Genomic DNA, 15,994 nt, shown 5'->3' with positions numbered 1-15,994 from the left:
AGAAAAGGCAGCTGGTACAAAGTAAAGCCTCAGACTCCTAGCATTGTGCTTTAAAGGGGATTTAGATCTCACCCTTGATGTGCACTGAATTCAAAGCCAGAGTTGCCTGGGGATTTGCAGGCCTTTGGTTGAAATGTTGAGTGCAGGGTGGGGGAATCCTGCCTGCTGTGGGTACAACCTGGGCAGTGACTTCAGCCATATACATACATACATGTGCCTGGTTAACGAGAAGGGGACTGGCCACTCAGAAGAAATGGAAGCAGCTTTTCTGTTTTCTTACCTTTCTTGTTTGGCTTTTAGCAGTTGCTAGTTTGGATATTTGACAAGCTTATGCTGTGTCAACAGGAAGGAATAGCTCATGAACTTTTCCCTCAGCCCTTAGTTCACCCCAGGCCAAACATAAGCATACCAATGTAATCCCAAGGTCTGGAAACTTCATGAGGGGCTCATCCAGTTCCTCAGATATTTCCGTTTTCTTTTGTAGGAGGTGGACATATGTTGCCACCCAAATAAGATGGTCTTTCCGCTTTCTGTTAGTACACAAATTCATGTGCTAAGTTCGTGGTCTTCCCTGTACGCCTGTTTTGAGGTCTTACATGCTTTTAGAGGAAAGCTAATTCTTGTGAATGAAGTTTCACCGACTGTAATTTTGCTTTAAATAAAAGTGGACAATCCTGTCTTCCTTTAGAGGTTTCTGAACTAGCATTGAAACCCTTGCTCTATAAAATAAAGTTATATAGTGGCATTTAAGAATGAGTAGGATTTTTTATTAATAAAGTAAAAATGTTAATGAATTAGTGTGGGGGGAGTCCGCTAACTTAAAAAGACAGTGTCCTTATATTATGACACCCATTTGGGAGGCGCTATCTCTACTTGGGATCTATAAGAATTGCTTACTTACATTCAAAGAGACAGGTTGGCATGGCTAAGGTGAGGTAAGGCACTTTAAATGGGCTTTTGGTTAATGAGGTTGTATCCCCAGAGCCACGCTGCTAGGTATCCTCCAGTTTAGACCCTTGAGATATAGACATGTGCCATGCTGGTGTCCTGCTGGTGTAGGATCCTAGGTGCTCTCCTCTGGAACATAGGCCAAAATTGGAGTCCCTTGACTTTTAAAATGAAGAGGTTGGTTAGTTTATAAAATTCTCTTTAACGTCTTATGTGTTAAAATTATTTTTGTGGATTTCTCTTTAAATCTGTGTCCTAAATGTCTTGACACCTCTTTCCCTTGGTGGTGGAAACTGACTGGTAGACTTGAATTTCTAGAAGTTCAGTAATCATTGTCATCAAGACCCCACCTGTCAGTCTCTCTCAGAAAGTCAACAATTCCACAGTATGGTCTGCATGGATTGTTTCTAAAAGCATTTCATGATTATGGGAATGCTACAATGAAACTTGTGTTCTGTATCTGAACTTTAAAATTAATTTAAAAAATGAATTGGCCAAGAACTTCCATTGTTTCAATGTTACCTAAATCAATCATGGAGTAATTTCTGCTGGGGTCTACTACATGCAGAGGGACAGAGGTAGGTGTGTATGTGTGTGTCTGTGTGTGTGTACCCGTGTGTGAATGCTTTGGGAAGTCTCTAACAGAACCAGAAGTTCAGTGTTTCAGCTCTATCTGTTACTAAGGTGAACTAAAGAAAATAATTTGTTTTAACTCCTTGTAGGGGAGCAAAATTATGTGTGGTTAAAACCCAGCGGAAGGCAAAACAAGCTGAGACACTAACCCAGGACTACATCATTACCCGTAAGTTGCTGTTAGCATTCCTCTCTGTCTTACATTTCTCTTATGTCGTCTTATTCATTGTTGGTTTTGAAAGTCGAAAAGGCCTCTATTACATCATCTCCTATCGTGTGGACACAGGTACAAGTCTTATGACAACATCACTTGAGTTTCTTGATTTTTTGCAGAAATGAGGCTTGCCTCACGTAACTCCTCATCCAAATGAGAAGCACCTATCTGAGCTGGATGCATTGTTTTATCACAGCATTTTAAAGGCTAATGTATTATTCTATGAATAAACAGGGAGTGCTGGGCTTAGATTCAGGAGTCCTGAATTTGCTTTTTTGTATTGTGGACTGGCAGTGTGATGTTGAACAATGAATTCATCAGTGAGATTAGTTAAGAAATCTATGGCCATGTAATAACACACTTGAGATATGAATAGAAAGCTTACCAGGGCATCATGGTTTCTCTCAGGTGGTCACATAACCTTATTAATTTGATAGGTCCATGTTCTAAAAACTACAGCCTCAGATCTATTACAGGTTAGGAAGAAATCTTGGATGCTACAGAGATGAGTAAGAGAGAGCAGCCATGTGGACTTTACCAGTGTCTCAGACTAAAGCCCACAGGGTGCTCTACTGCTGGCCTTCTTCATGATGAAGGGTCTCTTGTAAAACAAAGTTCCATGGAGTTTGTGATCAGTCAAGAGATCCCATGGCACTCTGCAAGAGTCCAGTGCATGGAATTACACATAGCTCATTTAAATTCTTCCAGCTATTTGAAGTGAAAAGCAGTTTTCCCTACCTAAGCATATTGTGTGTCATGTTGCCTGACAAAGTGATGAGGGGTCATTGCCTGTTCAGCTTCCCTGACTGGTCAGGCATGATTTACTGTGAGTGATAATAGACTGGTCTTAATTGGAAATAGGGGCAGACAGTATGAGGGTGGCTGGGAGAATTTTTGAGGTGTTAGGGATGTTTCATTTAGATTGTAAATTCCACTTAGCCTTTGGCTTCTCCAGTCCCCTGAAAATGTGTTCTCTTTGAAAACAGGTTTTAATCTGTATATAATGGCTGAAAGAAATTCCAGGTCAACAAAAAGATAGTTAACATTCCACAGTAACCCTTTCCCCCACAATATTACATGGTTTCTCCTTAAATCCATATTCTTTTTATGTTTAAAATGTAATTCTGAAACTGAGTGAACACCTGGCAGTAGTTGAACACATGTGCCTCTGTCAGCCGCCTCTTGTTTTGTGTACCAACCATGTGGAAGGAGGGCTAAGTGCCTATGCTGGGAGATTCAGGCACCCTGCATTCAAGGCAACCTTTATCCCACTTTCAGTGGGCTAAGTGTTCCTCCCTTCCTGTTGCTCAGTATTGTCACTCTTAAGCTGAGAGGTGGTCACATTTCAGAAACGTGTGAAGTGATTCCAGTGTTTATGGGGCATCTGAGGAAACTTGAGGACTGACAGGCACGCTGTTGGCGTTGTGATGTGTGGGTGCTGTAAGAACAAATAAGAAAGGGGTTCCATTTGAGTGTTTCTTTTCAAAACCACAGAAACTGAGCTTTAACCCATGGTTAGGGAGATGAGACTCACCGGTGTTTCCATGACAGTGTTTCCTGAGAGCCATTAGCTGCCAACAGAGGTGAACAATGAGTCTGGTATCAAACAAAATTGGCTAATTGGTTACAGTAAGGCTGTCTTTTATTATTAAATGAAGGCTGTCATTATGATTTCCATTTCCTGTTTCAGTTAGTCATGCATCAACTATGTTTTTGGATGAAGGGTTATTATTATAATGAAATTTTTCAAATGTGACTTCTCACAGCTCATGCCTTGCCCATGTTCCGTGAGCCCCGCCAACGAAGTACGAGGAAACAGCTGGAGAAGGACAGACTGGACCCCCTGAAGTCGCACAAGCCAGAACCTCCTGTAGCAGGCCCAGGTGACTATGGTCCACCCAGGTGTCCAGCAAGGGGATGAGGAGCCAGGGTGGTGTCACTGATATAGAGAAGCCTGAGTGCTTCTTGATCTTCAGAGAGACTTGTGTGGTTTTCAGATGTTTTCTTTTCTAGTCCCAGAATCATAATGTATAAAACTGATAGAGCTGCTGTACTGAAATTGAGGATGCCTGGGGCTTTTTCCTCTCTAGCTTGAGCCTTGGGTGACCTCACTAGAACTCTGGGGCTCCTTGGAAGCCAGCATTGAAAGTGCTGCTCTCAATATTGGCTTAATATATGACATTGGTCTCTTAGCCTGGGATCCAAGCTGGATTAGGTTTCACACAAGGCGGAAAGTGCCCATGACTTAGTTCACTGTGCTAAAATGGAGCTGCCCATTTCACTAGAAGGTACATGAAAGAACACATGTAGCAGAAGTAACACAGCACATTGTTTATAGTATGACATGATCCTTTCTCTAGAATTTCATTTTCTACTGTAGACACCCAAGCCTGCAGCCTTTGACTTGTCCATTTTCCAGAGTCTTATCTCTAGAACTACTATTTGCCCTTTCAACATTGAAAACATCTGTATTTCTGTTTTGATGATTCGTGGATCTTCCCTGATGCCAATCAAAGTTCCTAAATAATAATCTTGCCTAGATTATTTCAACTCTCTCTCTCCTTGTTTCTATTCTTCCTCCCTGTCTTGCACACAGCTCCCCCCCCCCCCCGTTCCTCTGACTTTAATGTTGCTGCTGCTCCCAAATGCCACCATTTCCCCCTACTCTGTATACTTTTATATGTCAGGGTTCTCTGTGGTCTGCTGGCTCACCTGTACAGTTTTGGACTTCATGCCTCTGCAGCTGTGCACAGTTGAACTTCCCCCTGCCTGCAGTTTTGTGCATAGCTCATCTGCTCATTGAAATCAGTACTCTCTGCTTTTTGGGCCTTCCCAAAATGATCCATTGCTTTCAAAAGACCTCTTCAGCCACCTCGGCCTGATGTTGTCCCCTTTCTCTAAAAGTTGTAATAGTTATTAGCCAGCCTCTGGCAGTGGGTCATTTTTCTTCTTAATTTAGAAGTTAATCTTCCAGTATTGTTTGGTTATTCATGTGTTTATCTTTCCAAAAATCAGATCTGAAATGAACTTTCTAAAATGTCAGTCCATTTTGTTTATCAGGCACCATGCTGGCTGAGAGAGACCCAGAAGGATGCAGCTCTTTGCCCTTGAGCTTGCTGTCTGCCTAAGAAGTCCTAGCAGAAAAGCAAGAAGAGTCAGTGTATTCACATGGCTTGTTTTCTCTCAGAACACAGAGCAGAGTGTCTATAGCATAACATACACAGGCTGTGGAAAGGCCTAAGATATATTTGTTTAAACAAAAATAGCAGCTAGTGAATAGTGGTTACTTTTAGTATTAAATGCCAATAAATTCATGCTAGGGGAATTTTTAATACAATCCTTAAGAGATTTTTTTTCTTTTTTTGTTTTAAATCAGTATAATTTAGCAAATCAAGCAACCAAACATTTTTTAAATTTTTTTTGCTTTTGTCTTTTTAATTTCATAAAGTATCTATACTTTAGAAATGTTGGAGCTGTCACAAACTTCAGAATCTTACAACTAGAAGGAACAATGACAATCTATCACAATACTCTCAGATTCTCAATCATCATGCTTATTTTTTTCTGAAAGATATTAGGAGAATCATGTACCTAAAATATACTTGACACTAGTAAGTACTTGATATGTACATACTGGATGAGGCAACCAAACATTTTAAAATGTCTCTTCCTGTTTTTAAGCATTAAAGGTTGACGGTTCCTTACTTTTTGATCATGAAAACTGCAAGGATGATAGAAGCACTCCATACATAGCATACACAGCTGCAATCATGTGTCATCTGTTTCTCTGTTTCTAATCGAGGGTTTTTATTTTGAAACAGGTCGTGGTGGCCGAGTTGGAACCCATGGGGGCACCCTGTCATCCTACATTGTGAAAAATATTGCTTTGGACAAAACTGATGACAGTAATCCCAGAGAAGCCATTTTGCGTCATGCCAAAGCAGCAGAAGATAACCCATATTGGGTGTCGCCAGCATATTCCAAGTAAGGAAGTAGCTGTTTCAAACAGAAAAGTGGGGTCTGGCAAGATGGCTTAGTGGTGAAGGCACTTGTCTGTAGACCCAGTGACCTCAGTTCAATCCCTGGAACCCACAGAAAGCTGCAAAGAAAACAGACTCTGCAGAGTTTTCTTCTGAACTCTGTAAACACACACACACACACACACACACACACACACACACACACACACACACACGATAATGATACTAATAATAAATTTAAAAAAATAAAATAAAATAGAAAAGTAGGACTGGCAGGATAGCTCAGTGGTAGAGTGTGTGCTTAGTATGTACAAACATAGATTTAAGCCCCAACACCAAAAAAGTAAATAAAATTGAAAATAGATAAATTATTATGTCTAATGAATTGGGAAGAATATAACAATAGTGCTTGGAAGTGTTAACTTCCTCTTTTTTATGTCATATTTGAGCACAAAGAATGGGCCAAGAAATGTGGGTGTGACAGCAATGCCTGTCATCTCATTTCACTGGCTCCATAATTTTTTTAATTCCTTTATCTCTATTGAAGTGATCCTATGATTTTCCTACTTTGATATACATATGATGAATTTTGATTCGACCTTCCTGTACTTTGTTATCTAGTTGTTAGGATGGCTTCCTAAAAAAAACAAACAAACAAAAAAAACTAACTTTTTAGAACTTATGAAGTTTGTAAATATTTAATTAATTATCTTATAAAACTGCCAAAGTATGGTCCTTCTGTAGAGGGCAAGGTGGAGAGTAATGCCTTTACCCACCCTTCAGTCTTTTCCACCGTCTCCTGTCATAGTCTGTCTAGATTGTATGATTTTTCCAAGGCAGCTTCATAATTAATATATTTCTTGAACAGTCACCCATCTGGCTTTTTAAGTTTATTTAAATAGAATTAATTGAAGCTCATGGTGCTTGTTGTGCTTGCTGATGACTTTACTACCTAAAGACTGGTTTTTCACCGTGAGTGATTTCTGTTTAGTTGAACAAATGTACTAGGTGGGGAGGAAAGGCACTGCCAGGTTGTCCCTTACTTGAGGACTGTGCTGCGTGGAGGGTCTGAAGCTGGTGCTAACCTCAGTGCCTTGAACCTGAGTACTACGCTCTTCCGGCCATACAGCTCTCTGTTGCATTTTCCTCCCACTCTTTCCTCCCACCCATTTTCAGTGCCTTGTGTTTGTTGCCTGCTAACTAAATTGAAGGCATTGCCTGTCTGTGGCATGTAATCTGTGATCTGGGCTCACGGCGCTGTTTCTTCTGTGTTCACCTGCTACAGTATACTGTTTACTGCCAAGTGGCAAAGTGTTTGAAGGGAAGCTAATATTTAAAGGGATCTTTTCATAAAGGTCACTGTAACTGAGAACGTGTGTCTGGTTGTTTTTCTTCGCTGCAATTGACTTCTGTCAGTGATGAAATGAAGGTGTATTTACTATATCTCTCTTTAACACAGAAAAGCACCGCTAGACACTCCACAAGTCTTCTTGCTGCACATAGCATATACTCATCTATATTCTTGGGTATTGCAAATGAAGTCTGAACACTTTGCATGTATCACTTGAGGATCTAAGCTCAGTCCTGACACTTGCAATGTAATAGCCATGAAAGTTTTCAAACATAGCAGGATTATAGAGGACTCTTGTTTAGCCACACATGGACAGATTCAGTTACAGTTTCTTGTTCAAAGATGCTGCTGGAGGGAGGGGAAGAGAGCTATCTGGGGAAGGGGCAGGATGTAGATCCAGAATGCTATTAGCTTACACATCAGACAGGGATAGATGTGTGGGAGCTCGGAGCCTGGCCAGCAGCCTGCCAGGATGACAGCTCTGTCAGCTATGGCTGCCCTTCTTGCCAGATAAGCTGCCATTATTGCTGGTTCAGTCAATTTAACTTCACAAGATGTGTGGATATGTGTGTTGTATATGTACTAAGATTTCATTCCCACCTATAAAGAATCCATTTAAAGTTATTTTGAGTTCATAAGACATATTTAAAGCAGTCATTGTGAGCAAGGAAAGGTTTATATGTGACTTGCGTCAGGAAGAGACAAACCCACAGAAGGAAAAGTATGTTTTCTTCCCCCTGAGTTATATTTATGTGCTGATTGTCACTGTCCACTATGTGCCTGTGTAGAAGACAGTATTTTTTAGGCTGGCTTTATAAACTGTCTGCCTCCTAGGCAGTCAGGAGGGGTTATTGGAGAGAGGAGTGAAATGTGAATTTCCAGGTCTATTCCAGACTAATGGACTCTGTGGGATTCCAACCGAGAATCTACATTTTAAGAAGTGCCGAAAGTGATGAGTTTGTATGCTAATGCTCCAAAATAATACAAAATCAATGATTTGGAATCATAAATTATTCCTCCTTAAGAAAGTTAACACTTATGGACTAGACAGCTTCAGTTATAAAACTCATGAGTGAATCATTTCCATAGAGAAAGAATTCTCCCTAGGATTTGAAAATATAGCATGTTGCAATATTGTATTTAACATATGAATTATTTTACTCAATATATTATAATAGAACTTTTGAAAAGATGTCAATTGTATGAAGAGTTCCAGTATCTAATGTAAGTTATGTAACACTGATGGCACTTTCATTGTACTAACACTGTGACAGACTTTTTAAAGAAGCTCAGTATGTTTTATCATATAATCCTCCTAACTCATTAAGGTAAGCAGTGTTATTGTTCCTGCTTTGTAAATGAGGAGACGGAAACATATAACTTGACTAGTGCCCCACAGGTATCAGGTGGCAGAACTGGGATTGAGTATAGATGGTCTGCCTTCATGATAGGCTTATGGTTTCTGAGTGCTGAGGATCATCTCTCCTCGTGGTACAGCTAATAGTAGCCACTGGGATGTTGAGATGATATTTGTGTGAGCCAGCATGGCTTAGCAGAGGGAACCCTAGACTGAGAATCCCAAGTCCTGAATGTACTTTCAGCTCTACTGCTGCCTGGTAAGTGCAGCTCTTGCCTTACTAAGGCTGTTTCCCTTATCTGCATCCATGCCCACTTGGGCATATACTTAGAAACATATAAATGAGAAGTTAGAGAGGACTTTCGTGAGACCAGACCTGTCTCTGGTTTGTTTGTTTGTTTGTTTGTTTGTTTTACAGAGTTCTTCTGTTTGTGCCCCCCTCCCCCACCTTTTCATTTTTTTATTCTGTGCCCACATTTCAAACTTGTCCTTTTTCTACTCTCATATTCTCTGGACTCTCAAGCATAGAGCACTACACTCTGTCTATGAGTCCTAGAAGTGTTTATTTTCCAAAATGTTATGTCTTCATTTCCCGAAGAAAATAGAAAATTCTTTATCTAAAAGCATTTTATTGCTTCTGATCTTCGTACACAACCCCAGTGTTTAAAAGAAAAAAAAAAATTGTCGATTAGCTCATCACAGACAGAAGGGGACATTTCAAGTTTAATCTTTTGGTCAAGCCTTTTATTTAATCTTAATAATTCTGCAATTGTGATGGCTGGGTCAGAGTTCACCCAGGCTGTATTCATCCTAACAGGGTTAACAAGTGTGTCAGATTGTCGAGTCATGGCTATAATTGGCTTTGGCTTTGAGGTTTTCCTTCATAATAAACAATGGGCCCCAAGCCAAAAAAGCTTGTGGTTTATACTCACATACTCATGATTAAATATTCCAAGTGATTTCCCCTTATATTTCTTCTATTGCCCAGGAGCTTACTTTCTGCTTCTTGTGTGAGTCATATCAGAAGCACACCCATAATTAAAGAGAATGTGACTTTCCATTGCCACTGAAAACATGATGATGTCACCCTGATTTTAGTTAGAGAAGGAGTTGCAGAGACACAGGTTAGAGCTGAGTCAGAAGAGAAAAGACAGTCCCCCTGACACCTGGAGTCTCTCATACAAACAGTGTACCATAAATGCTCATTAGAAGATTGTGGTGTGGGAATCTTTGCTCATCACAGCTCTTTCCATGGGGTCCTGTCATCTAGTTGGAACACACACTTGCCATGACTCACGTCATACAAATATATACAAATCTGAAGAATTTCTTTTAAACTATCAAAGGGAGTAATGGAATAAGTGTAACATGAAAGCAGGAAGGAGAACCAGAAAGGGGAGAAGAACCAGAAGAGGACAGGAACATGGAACAAGATGGACAAGAATGAAGTATAATGACACCTATGTGTGCAAATGTGTCAGTGAAACCCATTACTTTGTATACAAACTCTCAACTCTCACAAAGAACTTCAAACAACTAAGGATCCTGGGAGCAGGAGAAATAGTCTGCCCTAGAGAAGAGGATTTGGTTATCTGAAACCAAATGGTTAGCCCTGAAAATACACAAAGTAGTATTATAAAGCCCGAACAGGTTATATATATATAGAATATATAAACATAAACATGTATATTTATGCATGTAATAGGAACTAATGAAAATTATTTCAAAGAGAGCAAGGGTATATGGGAGGGTTTGAAGGGGGAAAGGGAAATAATGTAATTATATTATAAACTCAAAAATAAATAATACAGAATTTCTTGGATTCTAATGTTAACCCTTTTCATGTGTTAGCCTAAAACCTAAATGTACACAAGGCTGACGTGACACCTGCGTCATCTTGTTAATCAATACAGATTAACTTTTTAAAAACCAAGAAAAATTACCACAGTGTCACCAAATTATAATGTGTAGCTTTGATAGACATTTGCATAAGCTTCTGTGTTAGCTTCATGAAATCGTATATGCTTGTAGCAAATGCGGGATATACTGGAAATGTGACAGAGCAAGACCAAAAACACTCCTTTGATTAGTTTATTAGTGGTTGGCAGAATCAATTATACTGACATTGATAATCCAATGAACTGTTACCAAATTCAATCAGATGAAAAACTCTTACCCAAATGAGTTAATCAACCTGGAAGATGAAGGTGTCACATCAGCCTTGTGTACATTTAGGTTTTAGGCTAACACATGAAAAGGGTTAACATTAGAATCCAAGAAAAGAATGGATCTGGTTTCAATGATGCTGATTTCAATAAAGCAGATACTAGACAGGTTCTCCTTTGAAACTTAAGGTGTCTTCATGAACCTGCTGACACCCACAGGATTTTCACTGTTCCCTTCATTTATTTTAAGCTGTTCCCTTTAGAGGTTCTTGGTGATGGAAAGGGAGATGAGTCTGTCATGAAACTAAGTTCAAGGAACTGGCTATTAATAATTAGAAGATAAGGGGCTAGAAAGACGGCTCAGAGGTTAAAAGCACTGGTTGCTCTTTCTGAGGACCTCGGTTCAATTCCTAGCACTTAAACATGCTGGCTCTTGACCATCTATAATCCCAGTTCCTGGGGATTCAATGCCCTCTCCTGACCTCTGCAGACACCAGGCACAGATACACATACAGGCATAACACCCATGTACAAAGGAGAAAGATAAATAAATATTTTAAAAATAAGCATAAATAGAAAATAAGGAATGGTGGGCCATGTGAATGCTCTCTTGAAGAGGTAACATGTCTTTCTTGCACTTTTGTGTAATGTATGTATGAAGCTCTGAATTGCTACTGTGTTTTCATTCAAGCCACTTGGCTTGGCTTGTCACACTGTTTCTCATAGAAGTACCCAGTAGAGACTGTGCTAAGGTCAGTATACCAATTCTGTGTCTCTAAGCAGCTCTGAAAGGAATCTTCACTTACCAGACTTAAAGGATGTGCTGTTGCTGTTTGTTTCTTACTGGTTCCAAAAGCAGGAGTTCCTAGACCAGCTTTAAATTGTTTTCAAATGCATTAATACTTTGTCTGTTTGCATGTGTCACATCACTTTTTCTTGGCATTGTTGATTTATTTTTATAGTACTTTGGTGTGCCAAGGGCAAATTAGGCCATTCCCTAGAGAAGCAATCTGCTCGTTCTATTCTTAACTTTGTTTGAGATTGCCCAATCATCTCTGTTCTTCATTGTCTTGGTCAAGTAGTGACTAAAAAGCCTGTTTAAAATGCCCCAAGATAGACCTTAGTTGAATTGCTAAGATCATTCTCATGTGTGGAGTTACAATCTTTTTCAAAACAATAACTTATGGAAGTAAATTCAAAGGCAAGAATTGCTCTTGAGAAAGCTGCAAGGTTGAAAGCCACGGTTGTTTTGCTATGCTCCTGCAAAATGTATTCGTTAGGTCATAGGTGTCCCATGAACTAGTTCAAGAATCTTCTTAAAAGATCCTCATCTTTATTTAGCAAACAACAAAGAGCTCTTATTAGTGGTTCTAAACTGTTCTTTTTGAATGTTGTTTGGGGGAGCAACATGTATTGCTTCTGTGAGCTGTACCTCCCAACTTCCATCCCTTCCCTATGCTTCCCTTTCAGGAATAAGGCTATTTCTTTTTAAATACTTATTTTATTTTATGTGCATTGGTGTTTCACCCATATGCTTGTCTGTATGAGGGCATCAGACACCTCGTAAAGGAGTTACAGACAGTTGTGAGCTGCCATATGGATTCTGGGAATTGAACCCAGGTCCTCTGGAAGAGCAGCCAGTACTCTTAACCACTGAGCCATCTCTCTAGCCCCTAAAAGCTATTTCTTAAAGAATGGGCCTGAGAGTAAAACCCCAAACTTTGTACTTTATCATCTTCAGTCATTTCATACAATTTTCCAGAAAAGAAATATCTCACCGTAGTTGGAGACAGTTACACCTTTGTGTTAAGGAAAGTCAGTCTTCACCTTGTTGCAGAGTCTTGGTATTCTCTTTGCTCTCCCACCCCACACCTCAGGAGCAGGATGGAGATTTTTTTAGATATTTCCACTGTGGCCCACCAACCAGTGAGAGAAATTTATGTCTTTAGAGTAAGCACTTAAAATTCTTATAGAAAATTTGATACATTTGTTGAATCTAACAAATACTTTTAAATTATTTTAATTTATTATTTGGTAATGTCTTATGTGTATGTCATGTATTTTGGTTATCTTCATCCCCTGTTCTTCCTCCCACTCCCTCTGAGCCCTTCTCCCAAAAAACCCCTCCTACTTTAATGCCGTGTGTGTGTGTGTGTGTGTGTGTGTGTGTGTGTGTGTGTGTGTGAGTGAGAGAGAGAGAGGGGGGGGTATGTGTGTGAGTGTGTGTGAATGTATATGTGTCTGTGTGAGTGTGTCTCTGTGAAATGTGTGTGTGTGAGAGAGTGTGTGTGTGAGTGTGTGAATGTATATGTCTGTGTGAGTGTGTCTGTGTGAAATGTGTGTGTGTGAGAGAGAGTATGTGTGAGTATGAGTGAGTGTGTGTGTGTGTGTGTGTGTGAGAGAGTGTGTGTGTGTGTGAATGTATATGTATCTGTGTGGGTGTGTCTGTGTGAAATGTGTGCAGCTACACATGTGGAGACTAGACAATATCAGGTATCCGGTTCTGTCACTCTCTGCTTTACTACTTGAGACAGATTCTCAGACTGAACCTGGAACTTGTCTTATAGCCAGCAATCACCAGCTATACTCCAGTACCTGCCCCCTCTCCATCATGCCTTACTTGCCAAGTACTGGGTTATAACATCTGTATAACCATGTCCAACTTATACATGGGTGCTGAGGATTTGAACTCAGATCCTCATGTTTTCACAGCAAGCAATTTTACACGTGGAGCCACCTTCTCAGCTTCCAGTGTCAAGTTTCATGTTGTTATACACCCTCTCATCCCTTGGTCTGAACCTTCTCATTTGTTTTGATTGTGTTCATTAATGAACTTTATTGAGGTACAGTTTACATAAAGTATTAAATACAACCATTTTAAGTTTTGGCAAACACATATACCTATGTAACCAATACTTCAATCCAATACTTCACTCTCCATCCCACAAGGACGTGGCCTCCTGCCTCTGCAGCATTACTCTTTCCACCTGCTGTTAAACAGTTTCAGTTTTTCTGGACCTTGCCAGGTTAGTCACCAACCTGATTTTGGAAGTAGGTGGACTTTGTCAAAGTAACCCCTTCAGTCAAACAGCTCTAGGTGTTTTTCCTGGGACCTGCCACATCCATTTCATTTATAGTACTCTATCTGCAGAAGCATCCCACCTGCATCTCAGTACTTAGTCTCATCACAGTTGACACTGGTAAGCTGGTGTCTTGTGAAATATTGCCAGATAGCCCTAGAAGTTAAGTATCTATTTCAAAGGCTCTTTTAAGCTTGCACATGTGTTCCTCTGTAGATTTGTCTGGTGGTCAGCATCTTTGCTAGAATGTAACATATAGCAGACACCAATTGCTTGGCTACAGCACAGTGGAAAGCCCATGGTCCTGCTTTCTAGTAACTGGGGCCTATGAAAGTCTGCAGCTGCCTTTTGAATTTTTAGATGCCATAGCAGTGCTTGAAGTGACAAGGAGTTTAACCAGGTGGAGTGGGCATGAAGAAAGCTTTGGACCTGGGTAGTTGTGCAGATCACATAGCTTGAGTACTAAGGGGTAGTACATTATAATCTTCTGATATTTTCTTGGAATTTTTTCTTAAGGAATGGTGAAAGAGGAATGTCATCAAGCTAGGTATGCTTGCAAAGCACAGAAGATCCTCTCACAAAGATTGCATGATGACTTGTGTGGTGTCTAGCAGAGATACTCCATGGTGGTGTTACCAGTGTGTTCAGTGATGCGTCCTCAATGCTTGGTGCTTACATTCATTGATCTGGAGAGGGGACTCAATCGGTGCTCATTTATTTTACTTTAAAATTTTCCACTGGTACAAGTCACTGCATGTTTATTATTATTTTAAACTTACCAGATAAGAAACTGTTAACTCAGGTTCTCCCATTTGTACCACAGTCACATGTACCACATAAGACAAAGAATAACCCAGGTAGGTGTAAGTAAATATCATGTAGGGTCTTGTGTGGGCCCATAGTCTGTCCTTCCAAATGGTCACACTTTGCCTCAGTTGGCAGTAGAGGGAGGTTATGATAATGAGGGTCCACTGGATTCAATTCATTTTTGTTTTATTTAAGGGAAGGCCAGCAGACAGTGTCTGCCACAGAGGGAAAACCTTCAAAAGAATATTTGGCTCTCTTCCTGAACATAATTAAATTTTCACTATGCTTTTCTTTGCCTGAAATTTAATGATTTATGTTTAATAATTGAAATGCAATCAGTTCCCCAGGCTTGCTCCTGCTTAGTGAAAGAGTCAACGCCTAATACAAGAAATGCTGGCTCACAGTTTCTTCTTCTTTTTAACTTTCGCTTTAGAACTCAGCCCAAAACCATGTTTGCCCAAGTGGAATCTGATGATGAAGAATCAAAGAATGAGCCCGAATGGAAAAAACGTAAAATTTGAAGAATCTCATTTAAGAGCTGTTTGCATGGAGCAAGAGAAGTGCAGTGTTTCTCTCTCTCTCTCTCTCTCTCTCTCTCTCTCTCTCTCTCTCTCTCTCTCTCAATCTCAATGCTTATGAAATAAAAATACATTTTTACACACAGATTTTGTCCTTTCTGTTATTGAATTGTTCAAAGATTGATAGATGTTCACAGTGTTTATATTTTCTTAGCTACGGCTACTAGACTGTTCTATATGTATACAGACTCAGCTGGTTACTAAGTATTTTAGTTATTTTAGGCTTTAACAATTACTGATCTTGTGCAGATTCCCAGAACCTTAGAGGGGAAAACATACAATATTTATCTATCTTGAGCTAATCTAGAACATAGTGTGGAAATGGGGAATCAAGAAAGCTTAATATTTCTGTACAGTGTCACAACAGTTGTTTACATGACTGTAAATAATTAGATGAGCTCAAACCAAAGCGTGGCTGAGCTAGGAAAGCTTGTGTCTGATTATGTTCCACTGGAGCCTGTCTGTGATGCTTATGCTGGGAGAGCATGCTTTGAAGTCAGACTACTGCAGGCACTTTACTTTCTGGGTCTCCCTTCTGGCCTTGGGGTGTTAGTACTTACCCTATGGGTTTGTCAGGAGGGTTAAATAAAATATCCATGTAGAGCATTTGGCACTATACCTGGCATATAGTAAATCTATACTCAATATTTGCTAATCTCAAATATGATTAACAGTAATCACTTTGTGTTACTTTTGTCAGTAGTCAATGAGGAAGGAAATACAAGGGAGCTTTGAAAATACAAGGGTGATATAAATAAAAAACATCAAGAATCATTCTAAAAGTTGTGGCCAGGCAGTGGTGGCACACACCTTTAATCCCAACACTCAGGAGGCAGAAGTAGGCAGTTCTCTGTGAGTGTGAGGCCAGCCTGTCTACAAAG

General features: G+C 39.9%; 1 protein-coding gene across 1 annotated transcript in view; it reads left to right on the top strand.

Moving 5' to 3' along the window:
- Positions 1-15,171, top strand: part of Wdr70 (WD repeat domain 70) — a 226,461-nt gene extending 211,290 nt beyond the window's left edge. Inside the window, exons 15-18 of the mRNA XM_027401331.2 lie at positions 1,671-1,750; positions 3,562-3,678; positions 5,617-5,779; positions 14,969-15,171. Coding sequence (XP_027257132.1) covers positions 1,671-1,750; positions 3,562-3,678; positions 5,617-5,779; positions 14,969-15,056 — 448 coding nt within the window. The 3' untranslated portion in view covers positions 15,057-15,171. The remainder of the gene's footprint in view (positions 1-1,670; positions 1,751-3,561; positions 3,679-5,616; positions 5,780-14,968) is intronic.
- Positions 15,172-15,994: the final 823 nt, after the last annotated feature.

Source organism: Cricetulus griseus, chromosome 2, assembly GCF_003668045.3.
Source record: "Cricetulus griseus strain 17A/GY chromosome 2, alternate assembly CriGri-PICRH-1.0, whole genome shotgun sequence".
Taxonomy (NCBI): domain Eukaryota; kingdom Metazoa; phylum Chordata; class Mammalia; order Rodentia; family Cricetidae; genus Cricetulus; species Cricetulus griseus.
Note: the sequence above shows the minus strand (reverse complement) of the source record. Positions and strands in the feature narration are given on the sequence as shown.